Genomic DNA, 24,515 nt, shown 5'->3' on the forward strand with positions numbered 1-24,515 from the left:
GGGATGCCCTGCCCCTGGGGTTCACTGGGATCCCGGGATGTCCTGTCCCCAGGGGTTCACTGGGGTCCTGGGACGTCCTGCCCCTGGGGTTACTGGATCCCGGGGACGTCCTGTCCCCTGGGGTTCACTGGGGTCCTGGGATGTCCTGTCCCCAGGGATTCACTGGGGTCCCGTGGATGTCCTGGCCCCAGGGGTTCACTGGGGTCCTGGGACGTCCTGCCCCTGGGGTTACTGGATCCCGGGGACGTCCTGTCCCCAGGGGTTCACTGGGGTCCTGGGACGTCCTGCCCCTGGGGTTCACTGGGGTCCTGGGACGTCCTGCCCCTGGGGTCCTGGGACGTCCTGCCCCTGGGGTTCACTGGGATCCCGTGGATGTCCTGTCCCCAGGGGTTCACTGGGGTCCTGGGACGTCCTGCCCCTGGGGTTACTGGATCCCGGGGACGTCCTGTCCCAGCACCATCTGTTGAGCAGCTTCCTTCCTCACTCACTTGCCTCTGTGCCTGTGCAGATGCAGTTCTGGCTCACCCAGTTTTGCTCAGCTCTGTTTATCGCACAGGACCTATTAGATATCTTTCTGGAACTAGCACAAGTAGCTGACACAGAGGGCATTGCATCTAAGAGACATGGTCCGTTGTGAAAACCCAACCTGGAAACAAATGGCCCAATATCTATAACAGACAAAAACTAGGGCAGGTGTGTCACAAAATGGTAGTACGTGACAGGTGCCCAATGCCCTCTGCCTGTGCAAATGCCATATAGGGATCCCACTCCACATCTCACAGATTGGATCAAACAGGACTGCGTGAGTGAGTATCAACGACAAGCTGGAGGCGCTCACACACTGCTGGTGGGCTTGTGATGCGGTACAGTCACTTCGGCCATTTCTGAATTCATCCAGCCTGTGGGTACACATGCGTGGATCTCCACCCTGGCAGAAGTTCTGGGAGCAGGAATTACTCAAGAGAAAGCCACCAGCCAGGTTCCTTCCAAGTCACTCAATGAGTGTAGCAGAGGAGAGCAAAGAGGCAGACATACAAACCAGCAGACGCCAGGACAGCACCAAGGAGTCCCACAGACCCAAGGTCACCTCGCAGAGGGAAGGACGACAGAGTGGAGGAGCACACGCCATGAAATCTCCCTTACATAAAACTCCAGTGGAGTCAAAGCAGGTGCCAGGAGTGAGAGCGGAGGGAAGGGCTGTGCAGGACATAAAGAGGAGGAGGAGGATGGAGTAGACATGTGTCCATGGCAACGATCTCATGGGAACGTGCGTTTGTCAAAACCAACCCGACTACATACTTCCTGTCTGTGTTGTCCGGCACGATCCACGAAATGAGAGAAGCACCATGACATCTGGGCTGTGCCCTGGAAAACCAAGCAAGGACTGTGAGAAGGCCTGCCCTGCCCTCCGGGAAAGGGGCCACTGTCAGCGCCCCACAGTCCCCCCAGCCCTGAGGAGAGGGCTACAGGGCCCCTTGTCTGTCTCAGCCCACCTTGTAATGCTAAACGGAGGGTAGGAAGGTGGACATGATGGTTTGTGGGGTCAGACCCCAACCAGCTGAACACCCAGTGTCCTCACATCTTCCCTGCTCTCCTCCAAGACCCGCTTGGTCAGGAAGAGATCCTGCAGCACTCATGGGAGCTAGAAGAGTGGGTGCCCCGCCCACAGACACAGTGGTTGGAAGGAAGGGGACAGAGTATGAGAGGAGTGTGCTGTGTGCTGGGAGCCCCTGGGGAACAGCACTTGCCATTGGTGTCCGGGTGGCTCTGGGGACTTTCCACCTGGCAGGCAGCACTGTGCGATGCCCAGGGCCACTGGTTCTGCGAGAAGGCAGTCCAATGACTGTGCACATGGGCCCATTGTGACACAACCTGCTCTCTCTCCTGGTGCCACAAGTTTCCACCTGGAGGAGAAGGTGGGTGTGGGGCACAGGCAGCAAAGACCTATGTGCATGACTTGGGGACCAGGAGGAGTCCTCGCCATGAGAGTGACTGGCCACGTGGCAGCAAGGCACCCGTACACAAAGCGTGTTCTTTGCTTTGGGGAGAGTAGGGGCTGCGGAGGAGGCAGCCGTGGACTCCGGCTTCCTGCCCAGCCTGCGTCATGCTCAGGGCACACGCAGCCTTTCTCTGCCAGCTGCAATCCATTCCTGAATCCTCAGACATCCTCCCGTGGCAACAAGGTGCCTATCAGCTGTGGAAGGGACATGCGTCCCCTGAGCCCCGGAGTCAGCGATGACCATCCGGCCCGTGAAATTGGTGAGGGAAGAGGACTTCAAGCCCCTGGCCCGTGCCACGTTGAGCATCCCCTCCGGGAGAAGCGTCAGAGCTCGCTGGTTTGCATGAACAGCTGTAGGCACTAAGTTAACTGGACATTTGATGGAATTAACCAACAAGTCCTAACACAAAGTTTTATCCCATGCACACCCCTTCTGCAGCAACGTGCTCGTGGGGTGCCTTGCACAATAAAAACGGCCAAGCGTGAAGGCACAACGCTGCTAGCCGGGGCCACTGGGCTCACTTCCAGGCCCGACTTGGCCATACAGGTGGTGAGAGCCCAGTAAAGCCCAGCCAAGCCGAATCCTGGAGACGCGCCAACGCAGCTGGGGTTTGCGTTGTCTCCGGCGCCCCCTAGGGGTTCCACACAGAACAAAGCTCATTTCCCACCGTGGGAGGCAAGGCCAGGGTCAGTTAACTCTGATGGTTGAAAACAAGGCACACAGAAGGAAAGATTTTCTCCCCCTTACCCTTTCCAAACAGGAATCTCCTTGGGAGCTGCAAGATGATAATACAGGGCAAACATGCTCCACCGCCCGGGGCCATGGTGCTAAGCCAGTGGCAGCCCTAGGAATGCTGACCGTGAGCTCAGGGTCAGGGTCTCCGGTTATTTAAGGAACACTGTCATTCTGAGGGATGCTTTGCGCCCAGTCATCTCCAGGGCAAGCCGAGGCCCCATTCCACCCAGCTACCAGGAGAAGGGCAAAGGAGGCAGCCAGTAACCCCTGGCCACTCGGCTTAACAGAGACCCAGGTGTTACGGTTTTTCTTCCTTGATTTGCCACGAGTAAGAAAGAGAACTGAGCTGGTGCTTGGTGGGAGTGCACGTACCCTGGCCAAAGGGGCACAAACGAGAGCCCACCGCCAAGTGCAAAGGGCTTTTCCAAGGCACCTTCCACTTCCCTGGGCAAGTGTCAACCCCACCCGCGTGCAGGAGCGTCTCCTTCAGCGGGGTCTCCGCGGGTCCCACCGCTCATCCAACCACTTCGTAAAGGGGCCTGGAAAACGTCCATTCGCGACCCAATCCTGGTCACTAGCGTCCTCTGCCGGCCACTCCGGAAAGGGGCGCGAAGACGAGCCCGGAGACCTCACGGAAGCACTGCGCCCGAGCAGTGTTGGGGTGCGGGCCGGCGCCAAACAGGGAGAACCGCCACTCCACGTGCGCCACCCAAGAGCATGCTGCGCAGGGCCACAGAGCCGGGGGAGCAGCGTCAGCGCTCAGGACGACCACGTCATGGGTGTTTGGGCAGTGCCCCCACGGTTCCCGCTGGAAATGTGCGCTGAAACACCGACGCGCTCCAAAAAGCCCAACCCCGCACCCCTAACAGGAGCTGGCTGAGGAATCAGGGTTCCCGCAGGTGCGAGAAGCCGGCCTGAAAGGGGCAGGGGCCACGCGCGCCTCTTGCACCGCCCACTGGTCCCCGGGGCACATCCGAAGCCCCAGGGGCTCGGCTCACCGAAACCCCGCTGCCAACCGGCCGTTCACACTCCGCAATGGCTTGCCATACTCAAAGAATTACATTTTTTAAAACTCCGCGAAGCAGATACCGTTCAGTTTCCCGACCCTAATCCACGTCGAAGCAACCTCACCCTGAAGCGCAGTGGGGAGAAGGAGCAGCGGCGGCGCGGGGGTGGGAGGATGGGGCACCCAGCCGTCAGGGAGTGACTGGGGTGGCGTGGGACAGTGGGGGGTGGCGAGGTGGCCCGGGGCTGTAGCAGTTCCCGGAGACCGCCTTGTGGACAAAGTGCTGGGAGAGCGCGCGCGAAGCAGGTGCCCGGGCGAAAGCGCGCTGCGCGCCCCCGCGCCCGGCCCCCGCGGCACCGGGCGAGGCGCGGGCCTGGGAGCCCCGCTTGCGCCGGCCCGCCCCCCTTCCGGGGCGTGTCCTCGGCCAGTCCCCTGCTTATATAGCGGTCGCTGTGCCCCGGCAGCCCAGACACGAGCGCGGCGACTCAGAGCACAGACAGCCGTTGCTTCCCCTGGTCTCGCAGCCTCGCCCCGCGTGCCGTCTCCCGGTCCCCGCGCACCCCAACCGGCCGAGCAGCGAGCCCTCGAGGCCAGCGCCATGCAGCGGGCGCGCCCCGCGCTCTGGGCGGCGGTGTTGATCATGCTGGCGCTGCTCCGCGGGCCGCCGGCGGTGCGGGCTGGCGCGGGATCGGTGGGCGCGGGCCCCGTGGTGCGCTGCGAGCCGTGCGATGAGAGGGCGCTGGCCCAGTGCCCGCCTCCGCCCACGGCGCCCGCGTGCGCCGAGCTGGTGCGCGAGCCGGGCTGCGGCTGCTGCCTGACGTGCGCGCTGCAAGAGGGCGAGCCGTGCGGCATCTACACCGAGCGCTGCGGCTCGGGTCTCCGCTGCCAGCCGCAGCCCGGCGAGCCGCGCCCGCTGCATGCCCTGCTGGACGGCCGCGGGTTCTGCGCCAACGCCAGCGCTGCCGGCCGCCTGCGCCCCCACCTGCTGCCGGCGCCGTCCGCGCCAGGTGAGCCACTGGCCAGGTGTGCTAGCCTGGCCCTGTCGCGGGCAGCGCTCGGGGCTGGGCCTGGAGGAGTGCGGGGGAGGGGGGTTGCGGTGTTGCGGCGGGAAATTCCGTTCGTTTTCCTTTGCCTTGAGGGCTGGTGTGGAGAAGCTAAGGTCTGAAGAGCTGGAGGCGCCCCGCAGGGACCCCCAGCGGCCGGCCGTCGGCGGGCTCTGTCCGCTAAGCAAAGTTCATCCTTTGCAAATTGCTTTCAGTGAAACGGCTGGGAGTTTAGGAGTGCAGTGACAGTTACCGAGGCTGCGATCAAAGCGAAGGCCAGGTGCCCTCAGCCTTGCGCAGGGCACTGGTATGGACCCGGAAACCCACATCTGGGCGACAGTGAGCAAGGGCGCACAGGCTGGGGCCGGGAGGGAGTTCGGCACGCTGTCGCTGAGGGGTCCTGCCTTCAAAACGTGAACATTCGCGCTGCCCTTGGATTCCCAAGCAGATAGCGGCCCCGCGTGTCCAACTGCGTGCTGGACTTGAGATTTGAATCTTAGTGTCTGTGCGGTTGAAAATCCTAAAGTTAAAAAAAAAAAAAACCGGCTTCTCCAGGTCAGCTAGGGGCAGCTCAGGGTATAGTTCAAAACCCCACTGGCCACGTCTGTTGCCGCCTCACCTGTACCCCGCATCGGCGCTTTGTGTACCTCTTTGCGCAGAGTTCAGTGGGAGGCTGCGCGTTGGAAGCCGCCCCTCACTGAGGTGGGAGAAAGGAGGGGCCCACAAAGGGGAAAGTAGGGGTGTTTGGCACTTTCCCGCAGCGGGACCTGCTGGGCAGAAGTTCAAGATTGCGCCGCAGCTGGTCCCTCAGTTGCCAGCACTGTCAGCCTCACTGGGTGAACCAATTCAGTTTCTATGACTGCCCGCAAGCTGGTCCAGGGCTGGCAGGCTGATTCACACACACGGCAGGGCAGGAGCAGGGAGGGTGTCTCCATTCCAGAGGAAGCCCTGGTTGGGAGAGGGGTATGCCTGCAGCCTGGCACACACACCGACTGCCCAGGCAGAGCAGTGTTGCTCACTGGGCGCAATGTGGTGCGTGCAGGAAGCTTGCAGAGCTGGCCGTGCCTCACTGGGCTTGAGGTGGGTTTGCATAAGACAGTATGCAAAGAGCCCGAAGAAGGTGTGAGGAATAGCTTGGGGCTCTTGGGAAATGTCTACATTCTCTTTGCGGCTGCCTCGTCCCGGCACTTTCTTGGAAATGAAAAAATTAAAAAGTTAGGAACAAGCCCTGTCAGTGAGGGGCCCTACTGCCTGCTCTGGCGCTGGACTCCACCATGGGAAACTTTGCTCCTGAAGCCACAACACTCCTCCGGGCCTTGGCGGAGGGGAGGGGTCTGCGAGTCAGAAGCCCAAGATCCAGAGAGAGTGGGAACTTCTCCAAGACCCCCCCACCGTGAGGGAGCCTGGGGAGGGAACTTGGGGGCACACAGAGGCATGCAACCCCCGGGAACTCCCTGGGGGCTGGTGGCTGAGGCACTCCTCACAGGGCAGGCTGCCATCACCTCCGTGTGCCCCCAGGGGGTCAGGGAACAGTTCCCCTGGATGCTGGCACTCTGTCCCTGACAGAATGGAGACCTCGGGGCCATCTGAGCAGGGGTGCAGTGAGAGGGTGAGGAATCCTGTGACAGCCACTCGCAGACAGGGGCTCCCACAGCTCGGTGGGGTGCACAGGCCCTGGGATGTCTCCTCCAGATGGGGCCTTTGCCTCCCCACCGGATGACCCCAGAGCTGCAGCAGGTTCATCCTTGAAAGGAGCTCAGCAGAAATCCAGCTGCAAGTTGGCAGTTGATCATGTGAACAGTGAACCTGCCGGAGTCTGCGACCGGCGCCTGGACGGCGCCTGGGAAGGGGGTCTCTGGGAGGGCCTTCTCCCTCCCAGCACTAGCTGCGGTTGGCTAGCTCGCTCTGCTCTACAAACTCACTCCCCGCACGGGGCACTTAGCAGCCAGAGCCCTGAGCAGGGGAGGCGTGTCCCAGCAAGGTGCCCCTGCGAGCACCGTGATGAAGATTCAGGAAAGGGGCCACCAACACGCGGCAGGACTGCTGGGCCCGGCGACACGGAGAACCAGAAGGGGACACTGGCCGTGGAGGGCTCGGCCATGCCAACCCCACCGCTGCGGTGGCAGGGCAGCGCTTCCTCCCCGGGCACCGCGGGCGCCTGCAGCTTTCCGTGGCTCACCACCGCCACCTGCTGGGGGAGATTTCCCGCCAGATTTGGAGGCCACTGCTCATAAGGAACTCAGAACAGGTGGCTGCCAGGGTAGGGGCGGATGTGACAGGATAGCATTATCAAGGACTTTTTGACTTGTCTCTTACATTTTGTATTAGTGTAGAGAGCAGAGTTGATGGGTTCTATAGCTACAGGTCCAAAAAGACAGCCACTTTTCCCTCCCTGATTTCCCCTTCCCAATCTTCATCAATTTCTGCAAAGACAGTTTCAATCTAACCTATAGTCACAAGTTTCATTAGCCAATAACTATAATATTCAGCAAGTGAAAACCAGAGTTCCACGGGACTACAAACACAGGGTTAAAACCTCAACCACATTCCGGAGGGACATTTTCCTTCCTGTACATTCTAGTGTGTTCTGCATTGGCTGCAGCGTATCAGAGAAAACACAGGACATTTATCTTTTTGAGCCACTCTTCAGCTTTGGAATGAATGCAAACGGGAGGTAGAACTGTTAGAAAACTGCTTTTGCCTTTAATGTGTGTCGATGCACAAGAGCTGAGTGCATTCGGGGGTGCATTATGACACCCCAATACCCAGCACAAGTTGGAAGGGCCAGACCTGCAGGTGGCACGCCTACAGCCTCAGCCCTGTGTTGCTTCTTGGCGCTGGAAGCCAAAGCAGCCTGCCTCCTGGCCACTGGAACTGTCCCAGGAGTTGCAGCCTGCCTCCTGGCCCACTAGAACTGTCCCAGGAGTTGCCGGCAGCTGAGGCTGTGCTGTGCTACACACAGCACATGCGCGTTAGCTCTGCCAGGAGTTGTCACCCAACATGTTGTGGATCGCAGGGGACCTGGCTGTGACCTTGCAGAAGGCATGTTTGCCTGATGTTGGCATCCCGCTTCAGTCTCTCTTTTGCACCTCCAGGAAATGCCAGTGAGTCCGAGGAGGACCGCGGCACAGGGACTGTGGAGGGCCATACCCTGCCCAGCACACACCGGATGCCTGACTCCAAGTTCCCGCCTCTCCATGGCAAGTTGGACGCCATCAAGAAAGGCCATGCCAAGGACAGCCAGCGCTACAAGGTCGACTACGAGTCGCAGAGCACCGACACCCAGAACTTCTCCTCCGAGTCCAAGCGTGAGACTGAATATGTGAGCACTTCTCTTCTTGTCCTGGGGCGCCACCTCCTGACACCCCTTCCAGTGGCGGAGGAGCAGGGACAGGGCGCCCTGCTGTGTGCCCTGGGCCACCCACCACCGTGCTGAACTGCCTCCTGTCCCGCAGGGCCCTTGTCGTCGAGAGATGGAGGACACCCTGAACCAGCTCAAGTTCATCAACGTGCTGAGCCCGCGGGGCATCCACATCCCCAACTGTGACAAGAAGGGCTTTTACAAGAAGAAGCAGGTATGGGCCGTGTGTGTGTGTGTGTGTGTGTGTGTGTGTGTAAGTCCAGCTCCCAGACCAAGCCTACCTGGTCCTCCCAAGCCAGGAGTGCTAGTCACACCACCATCCAGCCCAGTGCCTGCCTGCCTTGCCCGGGGCGGGGGGGGAGCTGCCTCTGTGGACAGCAGTCAGGGCCGTGCTCTGTTGAGTGCTGAGTGTGTCCTGCAGTGGCCCTGGCAGCAGCCGTCTGGACACCTGTACCTTCCTGCCAGGGCCAGCTGTGTGGCCAGAGAAGCTCTTTATCTGCAGATTGCCAGGGGCATGGCATGACTTCAGCCAGGCAGGCCACCACCCTGCAGAGTCCTTCGCTCTCCCCTGCGCTCCTGGCTTCTGGCTCTTTCTAGTGTTTTGCACCCTCCTCAGCCACAGCACCTACTGCGCTTGGACACCAGGCCTGCTTCTCTCACCGCACTGTGGCTGGTGCTGCCGCCACTCACCCTCCCCAGCCCTGCCCGGCTTCCCCTGGGCCCGGGTTGGAATTCGGACCCTGTGTGTGTGTGCCTGGGTGTGCGTATGTATTGATCATGTGCTGCAATGCGTGTGCATGTTTGTGTGGGTGTTCGTGTATGTGGTGTGTGTTTGTACATGTATGTGTGTTTGTGTGCAAGTGTATAAAGTGTGTTTGTATGTGTGCTCATGTCTGCTGTGTAGGCCACAGCTGGATCCCAGGCCTCCTTTCATAACCCTTGTTGTTCACACTGAGTCTGTCTCCATCATTCCTGGGACAAATCCATACTGACCCAGCATGGAAGGCCAGCCCGACAGCATGAGGTCCTCAGTGTGGGCACAAGTCCTCACCCCGTCCGATGAGTGGGCCTGCAGGCTCAGTGCTCCTGGGAGGGTCACCACCCCCCCAGACACACATGCGCCCTGGGCCTCTAAGCTCAACATGCCCAGAGAAGTCACCCTGCATGCACACACAGTCCCTTACTCCCTCACCAACACACACAGCACACACACATGTGTGCAGGGGTCTCAGGGTGTCTGTTGCTCCTGGCAGAGCTGGGCTGGAAGAGCCCTCCCAGGGCCTGGGAGACAAGTCACCGCAGCCCCAGGGTTCACATCCCCACCCCGTCTGTGTCCCACAGTGCCGCCCTTCCAAAGGCAGAAAGCGGGGCTTCTGCTGGTGCGTGGACAAGTACGGACAGCCGCTGCCAGGCTACGACTCCAAGGGCAAGGACGAGGTGCACTGCCTGGGCATGCAGAGCCAGTAGACGCCGCCATGTAAGCCCCTCGCCCAGGGAGCCATGGGGGCGAGGGCTGGGCGAGGCCTGGGGAACGGCAACCACACCACCCAGAGGAAAACACCCCGACAGGAGCGAATGGGAGGCATCCCAGGCCAGGTTCAAGGAATGAACTCACAGCACCGAGGCCTGCTCAGAACCAGGCCAAGGCTCTACGCAGCCGCGCTCTGCCCTGCACCTGCCGGCTCAGCCTCACAGGGAAGTGCTGCTTAGACTAATTCTGAATTCAAAATGCTCACTTTGCTCCAAACAGCTTCTGATTCATCTGTAGTTAATAGTGTAGTTAATTGTAAAAGTTTGCTGAAATCTCCAATGGAAAAAGCAAAGCTTTGTGCTATGATATACCCAGTACTCTGCTCATTTTTAAAACAAGGGAGTATGGGTGGGGTTAGCAGAGGGATAAATATATTTCGTTTCATCTTTTCAAGATAAACTTCCTAAACCAAATCGAGATGAATTTCGTGAGCATAAACGATACCGTTAGGAGCCTTTGACCATGCAAAGCGGAAGCCAATCTTCAGATCTCTGGTGGCTTTCTGACCGTGAGCCCAGGGAGCAGGTTTTGGGGGCTCTCTGTTCTGTGGCAAGTGCAGGTGGAGGCCCCAGCCCACAGAGCAGCAGGCAGCACCCTCTGGCCTCACACGTCTCTTTTTCTTTCTCCCCTAGTCCTTGCGGAGCTCAGACACACCTGATTTTGCACAGGAGACCGCCAGCAAGCCATTCGCAGCTGGCAACAGCCCCCAAGCGCATTTCTCTTTCGTGGTGAATTCATTTTTTAAACCAAAGTTCACAACCTTCTTGAAGCACCTGCAGCGTCGCTCTCCCCAGAGTCCAGCGGGGCCACTCAGGTCCCACCCCAGCACCCGGCGCTTCGTGCCTCCCTTGGCAGCTTGGCTCACACACATGCGTGCAGGAGCAGTGGAGCCTAAGATGAGGCCCAGGCACCACCCCCTAGGATGAGTAGGCAGTCCCTGAACCCCAGTCATCCGGAGCCTCTGACGTACCTCTCCGAGGCCACAGGAAGTCAGCCCTGAGCTTCCAGGGGCTGTGCTGCCTAGAGACTGAAAGAACCAGAGGACCCCTCTGGAACTCCACCCGGCAGCTCCGTACAGCCCTGGCCACAGCCCCAGTGGTGGGAGAGGCAGGTGGCAGCCAGGCTGGCCTGCCAGTGCCTGCGCCATGCTCCAGATGACTGCAGAAAACAGCCCTCGCCACGCACCTGCTCCTCAGGACAGCACCTGCTCCTGAGGCTCACCTCCTTGCAGACTACGCTGCATCCCAATCGCTCCACTTCCCCTCCAATAGTCATGGGCCAGGCAGGAGGAACAGCACCCTGGGCAGCGCCCTGAGGACTCTGGACACGCATGGGAAAGCCCCATCCATGGCGCTGGGGCTCACTCTATTGCTTTCCTTGGTAGCTCACCCATGTAAGCAGAGAAGATGCATTCGTACTCAACTGCTAGCGTTGTATGCAGCATAGCCCCAGTATAACCAGCTCTGTACTCGCTCATCCTAGGTGAGGCTCCACTACACGACATAGCTGTGCCCACGACCAAGGAGGCGAGCCCGTCCCTACTGGGCGGCTGTGGCGTTCCTTGGGAAACACAGCGAGTAGCCAGACACTCTGCCTACCCGTTAGCTTCTCTTTATTTTTTTAATAAAGTGTTTGAGGGGAAAAGTATTTTTGAAAAGTTTGTCTTGCAGTGTATTTATAAACAGTAAATAAAGTTTTTACCGTTAAAACAGAGGCCCACTTTCATCTTCAATTGCCCCTGTGTCTTTGAGAGAGCGAAGTGTTCAGGTGTATACTTTGTATATAACTTTGAGAGAGCAAAGTGTTCAGGTGTATACTTTGTATATAACTTGGAGAGAAGGAAGTGTTCAGCAGGACACTTTGTGTACCCAGACAGACTTCCCTGCTAGCGTGCCACCAGCACACGGGAGCCAGGCAGCCGCAGCCCAACCAGAGCATCCAGTTCCAGGAAGTAGTGTGTGGGCAGGTGTACCATGCCAGCCGTCACTCTGGCCTTTGGGGCTGCTTCCTTACTCGTCCCATCTGACCCTGGGTACAGCTTCTACCCCCGGGACGGGCAAAACACTCACCCCCCACTCCCCCACAGGTGCTTCCCCCCAAAAGGGGCAGTGGGCATGCAGAAGGAAGGGGGTCCTGGGAGTCACCAGGTAGGTGTTGCAGACTCTCCCTCTCAGAGGCCCTGGCAGGTTGTCTGCTGTCCAGGGCGCCAGAGGACGAAGGGCACACTGAGAACTCACAGCCAGTCCAGACTCATGTCTGCTCGTACTCGGACTGCTTCCTGGTCACCCAGAGGGACTTGTGGTGAGCAGTGGAAGATTCTACAGGTGTCAGCTGCGGGCATGGTGGCTGGGGAGGTAAAAGGAGACAGCCAGCAGAGCGAGCTCCCTGGGGCAGAGGGGAGGGGAGGAGAGCAGCCTGCCCTCCCAGACCTGGGCCCAGGGTCTGTTTGGAGACCCTGTCTCAGCTGCCGCAGCCTCTCATACACTCTGCCCAGGTGCCGGGCCTTCCCCTGCAGCTCCCAGCTTCCAGGTCTCTGAACTCCTGTTGAAATGTACCAGGGGTTTGGTTGGGTCACGTGCAGATGGCAGACAGTGCACCTTACAGTATGAGAGACTGGAACACTGCTTCTTCCTGGCAAATCTCCCTAGATGTGTGATGCCTAGCGTAGGATGATGGACAGGGAAAGGACATGGGGGGAGGAGAGAGGCGAGGACAGGGGCGGGGTGAGGAGCTCGGTGCATGCAAGGGTGGGTGGAGAGAGGCAGGACAGCCTGGACCCCTCGGTTCTGAGTCTCTGAAAGCCCAGTCGCAATGCCCTGCTACCCTGCTGCCACCTCTGCCTGCCAGGTTGCACCCGCAGCCAAGGCCAAGCCCAGCGTTAGCAAATGTGCACCACAGGTTGCCAGGCCGTGGGCTAACTGCCAGTGGGGAAGGACCCATCCCATGTGGTTCCCTTGCTGAGGCTCCCCCAGGGGCTGGAGCAGCAGAGAGGGAGCTGAGGAGTGAGAGACAAGCAGATCAGGGCAGAGCCAGCCAGAGGCCAGGTAGGATGGCAGAAACCAGGAGGCTGGGAGCCCGGAGCCCTGGAGCCAGCATATGTGTCCCAGAGGGGAAACAGCAGTGTCCACAGCAAGGGGCAGCGGTCACACTGTGTGCCTGGGACACGAGGGCCATTGCTGTCTGCAGAGCCCAGCTCTCCCCAAGACCTAAGCAGCAGAGATGCCCAGCATTCACAAAGATGGTGCTGAAAAGGAGTCCAGAAATCAACATCATTGACAGCAGGGTATCGGACCAGAAGATGACTATGAATGGGGGACCAGGGTGCCTGGGAGGCAGCCAGTGGGGCGGCCACGCAGGCCAGCAGGAAGTGGGCCCCTTGGTGGCCAACACACGGCTAGCTCCTGCCCCACCCTTGCAGAGACACCTGGTCAGCCTGGGATATGGCAGCTGTGATAGTTACTGGAACCTGAAAGAGTAAGGATTTACGCAAAGTGCGCAGAACAAAGGATGATGCTGCTAAGGGCAGATGCAGGAAAGGTAGAGAATGCAGTGAAGAATGAAGCAGAGGAAACCCAACCACGGGCAACGCGAAGGCACAGCTGAGAAAAGGAGCCAGAATCCAGCACGCAGGTAACCGCGCCGCGGGGGAACACTGGGCGCGGGCTGACCGTGCTTCGCGGAGTGAGGACACAGCAACATCCTAAAACGTTCAACTTTCCAGGAGAAGCAGCAGTTCCCATTGGAGCCACACTCCCTAGTGACACTGAACACAGAGGGAGGGAGGGACTGGGAACCTAGAATCTTCCTCCTGATGAGCTGGCTTGATGGCGAAGGCCTCAGGCATGTCTGGCTTGGCAGCTAAGATGCCCCAGGCCCTTGTCAGAGCTCATTGGCTGCCTGATGCCAGCTGCCTGCCAGTGCACGCCTAGCTTCAGCCTCGCCCAGCCCTGGCTGTCACAGCCTCTAGGGAGTGAACCATAAACAGCAGCTACAGTTCTCGCTGTCTTCTGTTCTGCCTTTCAAACAGATGAAAAAAAAAATTTTTTTTTTGCTACAACTCCCTAGATAGCTCTCCTTAGGATAATGGGGGCAAGCAAGAATGACATTGGAGAACAAACACCCCGGGACCCCTCCATGAGGAAAAAGGACACACACGCTAGGATCCACAGTAGGCAGAGATCCAAGGGTGAAGGAGACTTAAGCTGCACACAGAGGCCGCACCAGGCCCACGGCACCGCCTCCAAGAACCAAGCACCCGGGCTGTGGAGGCTAGAGAGCTGCTGGAGAAGGCGCAGGCCCCCAGCTCCGCCAGCGCCCAGGGTCACATCTCAGAGCAGGTGACTTCCAAGAGCAAGGCTGCAGACCTTGCAAATGAGACAGGTGGGAGAGGAGTCTAGAATATTCTCACAAAGCAAACACCACCCCCTGGTGTCTGAGGAGTCCTCGCAGGGATAAGAGACCACTCAACCCGGCCAACATGAACATTGTGGAAGTTTTGAAGAGAAAGGACGTACCCCAGGTTACCCTGCAGAACCAGGCAACGCGCAGCCCCAGGGCACACAGAGCATGCCCAGGCCTGTGCTTGCTCATCCACACAGACACATGGGCAATGCAAAGCCCACAGCAGGAACAGAGGCACCCCAGCCCTGCTCAGGCCGCTGGCCTGCATGCCTGGCTCGGGAGGCAACTCAGTGCTAAAAGAATCGATCACATTCACAAAGAAGAGGAAGGCTTGTGTCTTAATGGAAACAGCAAAAGCACTTTACAAAACTCAACACTGTGAAAACATTAAGGAAACGTATAGGAGCGGGAACTCCCATCCTCTGACCTCAAGTGGGACTCACAGGGGCCGAAGCCCATGGCCTTGCCCTGCGAGGCCACTATGAACTAGCTAGAGATGCCCCACACCCTAGCTAGCCATAGCCCCAAAGAAAACAGCTAGATACCCCACAAACCAGCTAGCCATACCCTCCTTCTCAGTGGGGCAGCCAGCAGCGGCCCCTTCGTTTCTGATGTTGGTAAATGTGCCTTGTCTGCCTTGACTTTAGCCCCTAAGCTACGGATCTTTCCAAAGAACCAGGCTTGTTGCATCAGCTCTCTGCTATGGTTGAGACTTCCTTGATTCGCATTTTATTAATTCCATCTCTTTTCCAGATTGGCTAAAATTGCTCTTCATTCTGTAGTTTTCTGGGCAGACGCTGACATTGCTGCTTTTAGATATTTCTCATTTAAAAGAAATCATTTGAAAGACAGAGTTAGAGAGAGAGAGAGAGAGAGAGAGAGAGAGATCTTCCATCCATGGGAGCAGCCAGGACTGGACCAGACAGAAGTCAGCAACATCACCCAAATATCCCATACAGATGCAGGGACCCAGTCAGTTGAGCCATCCTCCTTTCCCAGGGCATTAGCAGGGAGCTGGATCAGAAGTGGAGTGGTCGGGATGTAAACTGGCACCCATATGGGATGCCGGCATCACAGACAGAGGCTTCATGTAAATTCCATGCCAGCCCCGCCAGTATCACTACCTGCACTCGGTATCACAAATCCCCAGTGAACACTGCTTCAACTGCATCCACGAATTGGGGAAACTCAGTTTTCATTTCACTGAAAACCTGTCATCATTTGTCTCAAGAGTTGTCTTTACAAGCACAGTGTCTGGCCCCCAGCTATCCCGGGATTTCCTAGCTATCTCTCTTTGACTTCCAGTGGAAGTTCCATGTCGTCTCAGAGCAAGCCCGTGCGAAGGTTCTGGTGCTAACCCTGGTGGGCCTGGTGGACCTGCTGCAGTCTGAGAAGGAACACCCAGGGGCGCATGGCAGAATGTGGCTGGGTGCAGGAGCTGGGGAAGCCCACCAGCTCCAGGCCACTGGCGGGCTGCTGCACCTGCTGGCGGCTGACACAGAGGCCGGCCCCTCCTGTGAGACTGGGGCTGCACCAGTTCTAGCGTCCTGCCTACCTTTACCTTGGTGTCCCGGGGCTGGGGCTGTTGTGTTGTTTTCATTGACATTTGCTTTGTCATGGGATATTTTCTTCAAGGCCAGTCACTTTCCTTGGTCTGCGGCTGCTCTGTGTGGGGCTGAGATAGCTAACCCTGCTTTCTTCCGTTGCATGGCACGGCATGGGCCTCTGGAGCGGAGTCTTTCAGCGGGACTCCCGAAGGCGGAGGAGCTGTGAATCTAATTGCTCGTGACACCTGTTCGGAGAACCTCTTTCAGGTGGTGCAGTTAGATTTTGTTAAAATCCAGTGTGTTTGTGAATGTTCTGTTTGTGGCTTTACTCCTTGTTTCTTCCCCATTTCCTCTGGTTTTAGCTCCACCCTCTCTTGCCTATCAATTATTCTTCAGCTGTGACTGTCTCCATTGGTTGTGGTGGTTGACATGTGTGTCAGCTGGATACATGTGCCTTTCTGATGCCCGCACGTCTCACCAGCAAGGCGAGAGCAGGGTACCTCGGGGGTCCAATCAGCGGGGTGTCACCAGGGAAGTGCCAGAGTGGGGCTTTGTAGAAAGGAGGAGCCAACCAGACCCCTGAGACCACAGTGATGGCGGAGGGGAAGGGCCGTGACAGAGAGCTGTGGTGCTCAGTCACGGGCACACACGTGACTAGGGATGAGCTGGCCTGTGCTGGGAGGAGGAGGAAGAGGGCTGGGCTGGAGGGAGGCGGGTGTGAAGGAGCAGAATCCTCCTGGGGCACTCAGTCAGCAGGCCCACTGGCAGGCTGCAGGGGGCCCCAGGAAAGGGCTGGCTCCAAGCAGAAGGGATTGCCAGTCCTGGCTTGGGGGCAAGAGAGGGAGCCCACAACAAGAGAGGGGCCAACATCACCAAAGCCAGAAAGTGCGCAGGTAGAGTCAGGGTGCAGGAGAGGCAGGGCAACAGACCACACACACTTCACTGTTGACAGTGACAATGAGGGTGTTTATTCCAAACGGGCCACGTGTGGGCATCCTGCAGGGCACACAGGTGCACACAGCCCTGATCACGGAGCCAGCATCTCAGCTCCCCTGATGCCATGTGGGCACTCTGGCCTCACACTCTGGTCACGTGCTTTCCCACCCTCAAAGCCCAAGTATTTACACGCATGTGCTAAGACACTTCCTGATACACTTGTATAAGTTAGAACAGCCAAGGTTACTGTGTAGAAAAAATAAACTTACAGAGAATAAATAAACTAGCAGCCTTAATACACCGAGTGGAGTATAAAAAGTTGCTCCATATATATATACATGCGCAAATATATATATATATATATTTATCAAGTGTGTGTGTTCTAGAGGACAAATACACCACAGACCTAAATAGTGACAGAACGCAGGCTACATATCTTCAGTGCTGGGGGCAGCTGGGGTCCCCTCTGACGGCCGGGACCCTCGAAATTCTCTTCCCATTCCACGGGTAGACGCACCAGCAGAGCCCGGGCTCCCCGTCCAGGGACGCCTCACACTGCCAAGAGAGGATGGCGCAGGTCAGGAGCAGCCCTGGCCGGGGCCGAGTGGGAAGCAGAGGCAGTGGCCAGCCCCTCAGGAGTGACTCTGGGGTGCTCAGGCCTGGGGACCCGCTGACAGCATCAGGTCATAGAGCGTGTGTCCTCTCCCCTCACGGAGGGAGGGAAATGGGGGAATCACCAGGAGGACAAAGGGGTCCCTCATCCCCACTGCAGGGCCCCAAGAGGGGGTGGACATGGCTTTACCGGAACATGGGCAACCCTGGCTGTCCCACATAGGAGGACTAGGGTACCACTACCTGTCCACAAGGCCACCCACCTGTTTGCTGTGAAAAAATCCACTCTTGTTGCAATTGGGCAGATAAAACTTGTAGATTTCTTCCCCTGCTTCCTGCCGCGCCTTGGTTAATTGCTCCAGCACCCTGTAGAGCTCCCTCTGGCACGGCCCCTGAAACAGGAACCCCCGTTAGGACAAAGGACAGGAGGAAGCGGGCCGCGGCCCAGAAGAGCAACTATGACCTGGGTTTTGTGGCAGGAGCAACCACGCCCCGCTACCCCAGCCAGCCACAGCCCTGCACCCCAAAGTGCCTGTCCTGCACTTGCTGAGCCAGCGGCAGAGTGGGGGTGACCGGGCTCTGTCTTAGCTATGACAAGTGGGAGGGACGCCATTGGCTCCCTCTCTGGGCATCGTCCAAGCCCCTGGCACGAGCCTGGCCAATTCCAGGACCTCCCACTGCACCTGCCCCCAACTCAGCAGAGTCACCCATCCTCCCAGCAGTGCTGGCTCTCTGAGGGAGAAACTCCTGGCCAGAGCCTGCCAGGCTCTGAGCAAGCGTCCTCTGCAGAGTGCCACATGGTGCCCCTCACTCCTCCCTCCTTTCCACGTGGAGGTCTGAGAAGGCCTGGCTGCATGGCCAGGGGAAATGCCTGCAGCTCCAACTTTGGTTCTCTGTCGCCCTCAAGTGGCAGCATTGAAACCAGCCAGTCTGGCCACAAGGATTCAAGAGTTGAAGCTTGGAAAGATGAAAGGTTCTAGAGATGGTGACAACAGTCCATTGCAAACTAAGGGTATATATTTGATGCCACAGAGACTTGTCCTTTAAAATGTCTGAGAGAGGGTGCTGGTGCAGTGGCATGATAGGCTAGGATTCCACCTGCGGTGCCAGCATCCCCTATGGGTGTCGGTTCAAGTTCTGGCTGCTCCACTTCTGATCCAGTTCCCTGCTTATGACCTGGGAAAGCAGCAAAGAATGCCATAACTCTTTGGGACCCTGCACTCAAGTGGGAGACCCAAGGGAGGCTCCTGGCTCCTGGCTTCAGATCAGCCCAGTTCACCCACTGTAGCCACTTAGAGAGTGAACCAGTAAACGGAAGATTCTCTCTCTTTCCCTCTCTTTGAGTATGTGTGTGTGTGTCCTTCTCTTTGTAATTCTGTCTTTCCAATAAAAGTAAAATAATTTTTTAATGTCTGAGAGAGTACATTTATGGTGTCCATGCGTCACCAAGGGCAGGGGCCACAGTGGGCCCCAGGTTGGGGCAGCGACATGCAGGGCTCCTTGGGGCTGCAGGCCAACACCAGGGCCCAGCTCAGAGATGGCAAGTGACCTGCCAGGGCTGCACAACAGACTGAGTAAGCTAAGTCGGGGGGTCGGCTAGCCTGTGGTGTGTGCGTGTGCACACGGGAGTGTGCGTGTGAGGAAGACGAGTATTAAGTCCAGCGAGTGGGCATCAGGCCCCTTCCGCCCCAGCTGCTCACAGATCTCACCTTCCACCGCTTGCCATCGGCGGCCCCGGCGGCCCCAGGGCTCCTAAACGTGCTGACGGTGTTCCAGAGGGCGGCCTGGTCCTCGCCTGAGGGGGTCGTGAGGTGGAAACGCTCCAGCAGCTGCTCCTCTGTCATCTCCATGCTGTCCCAGGGTGCAGGGGCCGCTGGGGAGGAGACGCCGCAGAGTGAGCCCTGCACATCCCCTGCCTCAGGATGGCCCCCTGCACTGGGCTTCACCCATGACCCCAGGGAGGAGCTTCCACTGCTATCTCGGAAGGCAGTGCCTCTGCAGCTCTGGCCCAGGACTGACCCCACGATGGCTGCCTTGGACCCTCAACTGGCCTGGCCACTGCGGGAGACATTAGCAACAGGCACACAGCTGGCAGGGAGGGTCCCAGGAACAGCTCTCAGAGCCCAGGAAAGACAGACCGCTCGAGGGCCGCTGTGGGTCTGCAGGAAGCCCCCACCACCGCTTCTTGGACATGACACCGCTGGCGGCCAGGGGGCACTGGCATCAGATCAGAGCCACATGCGGGACTGAGAGGGCCCCAATGGGAACCAGGAGCCACCACAGAGCGGGAAGCGGGCAGTGCTTGCCTGTCCCCACTTCCCACCACAAACAAACCCCAGCCACAGTCCAGGAAAGGACCCAGTGGGCCCACCCTTGGAGGCCACAAACAGCTTCAAACGTTGTTTGTCCACAGTGATGAACAGAGTGGAGCTTTTCCCCCCACATTCACATTATGTTCTGTAAACATCTGCGTAGCAGATACCGTATCCCAGCACTTATATGACAAAGCCGGCTCCAAGTACTCACCGTGGGAGACCAGGGGTGGGGACACCAGCGGCTCCCATCCCAGGCCTTCCCAGGCACCCAGGCCCAGCTGGGAGGGGGCCCAGCCCTCCCAGAGGTGTCGGCCCATCCCCTGACTCCTCTGTACAGCAGGTGCAGGCACCCACTAGCTCGGCACTCAGCTGGGTGGCCTGGGGCCCCTTTACCCTCCTCCCTTGCAGGAGTGCTTTTCCCTGGCTCCCGCTCCTGCAGCAAGGGCTGGCCCAGGCTGTCTGCGCTCCTCCCACAGGGGGGCTTGGGATAAGACCTGGGAGGCCTCACAAGGACCCTCTATCCCAGGCAAGGGGACCTGGGAACCGGAGGCTGCAGTACCTGATGTCTCAGCATCGGATGCAGAGGAGTCCAGCACACAGCTGCCCTGGCCACGAGTGAGTGCGTGCAGCGGCCTGGGCTCCCCAGGCAGGGCTCGGCAGCTCAGACCCCGGGCACAGCGTGCAGTGGCCACACCACAGGCAGCACCCAGCGGCAGGGCGCACATGGGGCAGCAGCCACAGCCAGCCGGCCGGGAGACCTCAGGGCACGAGGCGGGCAGAGGCGGGCAGAGCGCGAGCTTCTCGGCAGAGCAGGGCGCGCAGTGCCATGGCTGGGAGGCGCTGATGGCACTGGCAACCTGGATGGCCAGCAGCAGGAACGGCCAGGGACGGGCCAAAGCACTCTCAGGCATCTCTGGGAGGGACGGCTGTCTCAGTTGGTGGATGCTCTTGACCCAGTAGTGGAGGAGCAGGAGCTGATGCTGCTGTGTGCTGTGTGTGCCTTTTAAAGGACTCAGGGCGCGCCTCGGGGAGGTTAATGATTAGCAGCACGATACGCTGGGAGCTCAGTGTTCAAAATAAGTTTGTTTTTCTCGTGGGCCCAGAGCCCTGGGCCAACACAGGTGAGGCGGTGATTGGTTGTTGTCACACTGTTTGTCCTGTCATGGCAGGGTCCTGCTGGAGCTAAAGTCCACTTGTAGTGACGAGCACCAGGTCCAGCAGGGGTGGTTTGTGTTGTTGTTCCAGTGCTTCCGCCCCCCACTGGCCCCCACATGCTCCTGGGGCGTCCCCAGGGACCAGCCCAGGCCCTGCTCTCTGCATCTCCCAGGAGCCACCCATCAGTTCCATGAGCGGCAGTCATACGTCAAGACTCCCTCCTTCAGTCCAATTCCCACTTCTTGGGCAATAAGAAGAACCCAATTCACAGACAAAATCTGAACTATGCAGGCCACAGCCGTGGTGGCTTCCCAGGAGAGCTGCCCTACGCCTTGCCTGTGTCACCCCCACCCCCAAACCACACAGGTCCTCCCAGCTCCTTCATCTCTGGCCCCACAACCCAGCCCAGGCCTGCGATCTTGGGGACACCTCTTTGGCCCAGGAGGCAGGACATGGCCAGGACTCACACACCCCTCCCACCTGCCCCCACACCCTGCACCTATGAGCCCACGGGAGATGCCTCCCTCTGTAGTGGGGGAAACTCTAAATAATGAACACCTGCACATCTCCATCACCAGCCAGAGGAGGCTGTGCCCCCTGGAAGACACCAGCCCCAGCACCCCTTCCAGAACCAGGCTCCTGCAAGTGGCAGCAGTGACCTCTGTGGTTTGGGAGTCGAAGCCACAACCAGGTGAGGACTACTGCAGTTTGCAGAATGGAGGAGGGGGGCCCCTGGGGAGAAGACTCTGAGTCAGGGCTGGGGGACAGGCAGGACCTCAGAGTTCAGGTTAGGTACCAGCAGGAGGGACAGAACGTGCCCATGTGTTGGTAAAGCAGAGATAAGGGGCTGTGTGTGTGACCATGACAAGCGTGTTGAGCAGCCTAAGAACTGAGCCCTGGAGCCTGAGGGCAACGTCTAGCCAGCAGATAACCAGGGAACAGGCCACTTGTCCTCCCAATAGACCAGGGAATAGGCTACTTGTCCTCCCAATAGACCAGAAGGTGACCAGGGGATAGGACACTTGTCTTCCCAGGAGACCAGAATGTGACCAGGGAATAGGCCACTTGTCTTCCCAGTGGACCAGAAGGTGACCAGGGAATAGGCCACTTGTCTTCCCAGTGGACCAGAAGGTGACCAGGGAATAGGCCATTTGTCTTCCCAGCGGCCCCAATGCCCTATGTAAGACAGCCAAGCAGGATGGCACCCTATCCCCTCTTGGTCACTTGGCTGGCTCCTGGGCCTCAGGGAAGGAACCAGATCTGCTGTTCTGGCTTTTGTCCCTGCTGCAAAGTCTCCATGAGTAAGGGTGACCCGGGCCTGGCGTCCCCTCTGCGCATTCACCACAGCCTGAAGTGCCTGGCCAAGTTTGCCCTCAGTTTCTTTTGAAAAACTGACCCATGAGCTGGAACCTTTCAGTTCTAAATATTTATTTTCATTGTGTGTAAAAGGCAGTGAAGCAGAGAATCTCACCAGTTGGCTTCCTTTGCAGGTACCCTCAACAGCCAAGGCCAGCCAGCCTGAAGCCAGGACACTAGACCTCAATGTTGGGCCCCTGAGCCATCACCACTGCTGCCCAAGCTGGACACTAGTGTGGAAAAGGAGCCAGGACCGTCCCCAACGACTCCCCAGGGGATGCCAGCTTCACAAGTGGCGATTTGACTGCTGCACCAATCACTTGCCCCAACTGTTGAGTCAAAGTTGACACTTTTCTGCAGGTGCCTAAGCAGTTCATTTCCAAAACGAGCCATGGCCCTTGACTGGCAGCCCATGTCCTTGGCTGACATCTGTTTCATGGCGTGCCTAGAGAAAATCCTTCTAGATCCTTGGCACCTACCTACTAGTTTGTGAGCCTGAACAGCTGGCCCAGGCGCACCCCTGCCCAGCGCCCACCCAGCATGGCCCTCCCCTCTCTCTGTGGATGGTCAGGCTGCACGTAGTGAAGTTCTTTTCCTCAGGATCGATGTCCCCGATGTTTCCATGGCTTGCCTCATAGCAACAGCAAACAAGCATGCGTGCGCCAACACAAGTAGAGCCGGGCCCTTCCTCCAGGCCCAGGTGGGCGGGCAGGCAGGCTGTCCCTCTGCATTAGTGACTCAGAGCCCTGACCCTAGCCCTGGCCCTACCACCCCCATTCATTTTCCTGCGTGAACATCCCCCTGCCCTCCCTGTTCACAGGAAACAGCCATCATTGCTTCCATGTTTCTGGGACTCTATCTCCCATGCACTGTGTAGCTTGCAGGCCTACCAGGCCACCATCCTCATCCCGCAGACCTTAGTTTCTTACAGACATCCCACAGCTTTGTCTCCAAGACTCAGCCCAGGGACCCCAGCCTCCCACAGCCTGCCCTGCCGAGCACACTGCTCAGCCCTCCAGCTTATGCAGCCACAGTGTGGGGAAGGTGGCGAGGAGCTCGGTGCAGTCATCCACAGAGTCCCCAGGCAAGCCATGATTCCCTCGTGGATGGTCCACTGCGGGCTGATTCTGATCCAGCCTGGTGACGAATGTGATACACAGAGTGCGTATCTGTCCGTGGCCAGGCACTGGCAGAAACGCAGCTGCCAGGGCTGACCTGGGAGGGCAGGTGGGCAGGGAGCCAGAAAGACCGGGGACCCAATGGATGATGGCCATGTCACTCACTCCTTTCCACTCATCCTCCTCCCCTTAGAACCCCCGCCCTGTACTCTTCTTAGCCTCACAGCCTTCCAGGGCCGCAGCGGACTTGGCTGACCCCAAACTCAGGGACACACTGGCTAGCATCATGAAGTGCCCAGTGCACATGCTTGCAACCATGTGCCCTGTGTGTACATGTATGTGCATGGGTGCAGCTTGCTACCCCCTCCAGGCTGGAAGTAGGACCAGGACACAGAGGACATGACAGATGCCCCAAACTCAGATAGCAAGGGACTGGGGAGCCCCTGAGCTGGGAGCACCTGGCATGGGGCTGGGACCTGATGGTCTGTAAGCACTCAACTGTGCTCCTGGGCCAGGATCAACTGTCCAAGTTGCTGGAGGCCTTCCCAGCACCCCTATTCTGCCCAGGCTCGTCCCCTCTTGCCAGATCACATGGGCAATTGCCGTCAAGTGGAGCCAAAAACATGAGCATGCACTGGGCTGCAAGCAACATTCAGGGAGGTCAGGCTGTGAGGCGTTCAGGGCACTGCTGCACCCGGCAACAGGGCACGTTCAGGGAGGTCAGGCTGTGAGGCGTTCAGGGCACTGCTGCACCCGGCAACAGGGCACGTTCGGGAAGGCTGTGCCATGTGTGAGGCTTTCCGGGTATCAGTGCCAGCCAGGGAATTCTGTTCACCAGCAAAGTGAGCTAACCCAGGACCCTGGGAGGGAGCCCCCACCTCCCAACCTGGGAGCCCTCTGTCTGCAGAGGACGGGAGATCCCTTCCCAAAAGGTCACCAGGAGAGTGGCACTTGCTGACAGGTCTAGAACACACGTTGGACGTGGAATTAGTCTAGGTCCTGGGAACGCTTGGAAAGGAGGTACTGCACGCCTGCCCACCTCAATTTTCCCTCCTGGAGGTGGGGACACAGCAGCAGCTGGCACAAGTGTGTACAGACGGGCTGTGCAACCCACACCGCTGGAGTGACACCTTGCAGGGCCTCCCTCGCCCACTGCTCCTAACTGTCCAAGCAGTGCCGTCCTGATTCCCCAGCAGGCAGCCAGAAGATTGGGCAATCCCCACTCTGAAAACAATACGCAGAGGCCAAGGGCAAAGTCGGGCTTTCAAAGGGAAACACCATGCAATTCCCTGCGGAGGGGAAATTGTTTTTAACCTGAGGACACACACACACACAAATGTTCTGCCCACACTCAGGTCAACACAGGAATGATGTAAACCCAGGCAAAGCCCACTGGCTG

General features: G+C 58.5%; 2 protein-coding genes across 2 annotated transcripts; one reads left to right on the top strand and one right to left on the bottom strand.

Moving 5' to 3' along the window:
- Nucleotides 1-4,217: 4,217 nt before the first annotated feature.
- IGFBP3 (insulin like growth factor binding protein 3) lies at nt 4,218-11,389 on the top strand. Its single transcript, XM_004582495.3, has 5 exons — nt 4,218-4,748; nt 7,880-8,106; nt 8,240-8,359; nt 9,487-9,622; nt 10,309-11,389. Exons 1-4 carry the CDS (start codon nt 4,340-4,342, stop codon nt 9,610-9,612), a joined length of 882 nt encoding a protein of 293 aa, XP_004582552.2. The 5' UTR covers nt 4,218-4,339; the 3' UTR covers nt 9,613-9,622; nt 10,309-11,389.
- Nucleotides 11,390-16,998: 5,609 nt separating this feature from the next.
- On the bottom strand, nt 16,999-20,398 carry IGFBP1 (insulin like growth factor binding protein 1). The gene is made up of 4 exons (XM_058678279.1): nt 20,047-20,398; nt 18,882-19,045; nt 17,436-17,564; nt 16,999-17,115 (listed from the first exon to the last, which is right to left on the bottom strand). Exons 1-4 carry the CDS (start codon nt 20,396-20,398, stop codon nt 16,999-17,001), a joined length of 762 nt encoding a protein of 253 aa, XP_058534262.1.
- Nucleotides 20,399-24,515: the final 4,117 nt, after the last annotated feature.

This window comes from Ochotona princeps, chromosome 20, assembly GCF_030435755.1.
Source record: "Ochotona princeps isolate mOchPri1 chromosome 20, mOchPri1.hap1, whole genome shotgun sequence".
NCBI lineage: Eukaryota > Metazoa > Chordata > Mammalia > Lagomorpha > Ochotonidae > Ochotona > Ochotona princeps.

Excerpts from the sequence above, each read along its gene's own strand:
- IGFBP3 (XM_004582495.3), top strand. The coding sequence starts at position 4,340 with ATGCAGCGGGCGCGCCCCGCGCTCTGGGCGGCGGTGTTGATCATGCTG. Across the intron at positions 4,749-7,879 it reads GCCGGCGCCGTCCGCGCCAG|GAAATGCCAGTGAGTCCGAG; the intron begins GTGAGCCACTGG and ends TTGCACCTCCAG. Across the intron at positions 8,107-8,239 it reads CCAAGCGTGAGACTGAATAT|GGCCCTTGTCGTCGAGAGAT; the intron begins GTGAGCACTTCT and ends CCTGTCCCGCAG.
- IGFBP1 (XM_058678279.1), bottom strand. The coding sequence starts at position 20,398 with ATGCCTGAGAGTGCTTTGGCCCGTCCCTGGCCGTTCCTGCTGCTGGCC. Across the intron at positions 17,565-18,881 it reads CCGATGGCAAGCGGTGGAAG|GGGCCGTGCCAGAGGGAGCT; the intron begins GTGAGATCTGTG and ends TTCCTGTTTCAG. Across the intron at positions 17,116-17,435 it reads GATTTTTTCACAGCAAACAG|TGTGAGGCGTCCCTGGACGG; the intron begins GTGGGTGGCCTT and ends CTCTCTTGGCAG.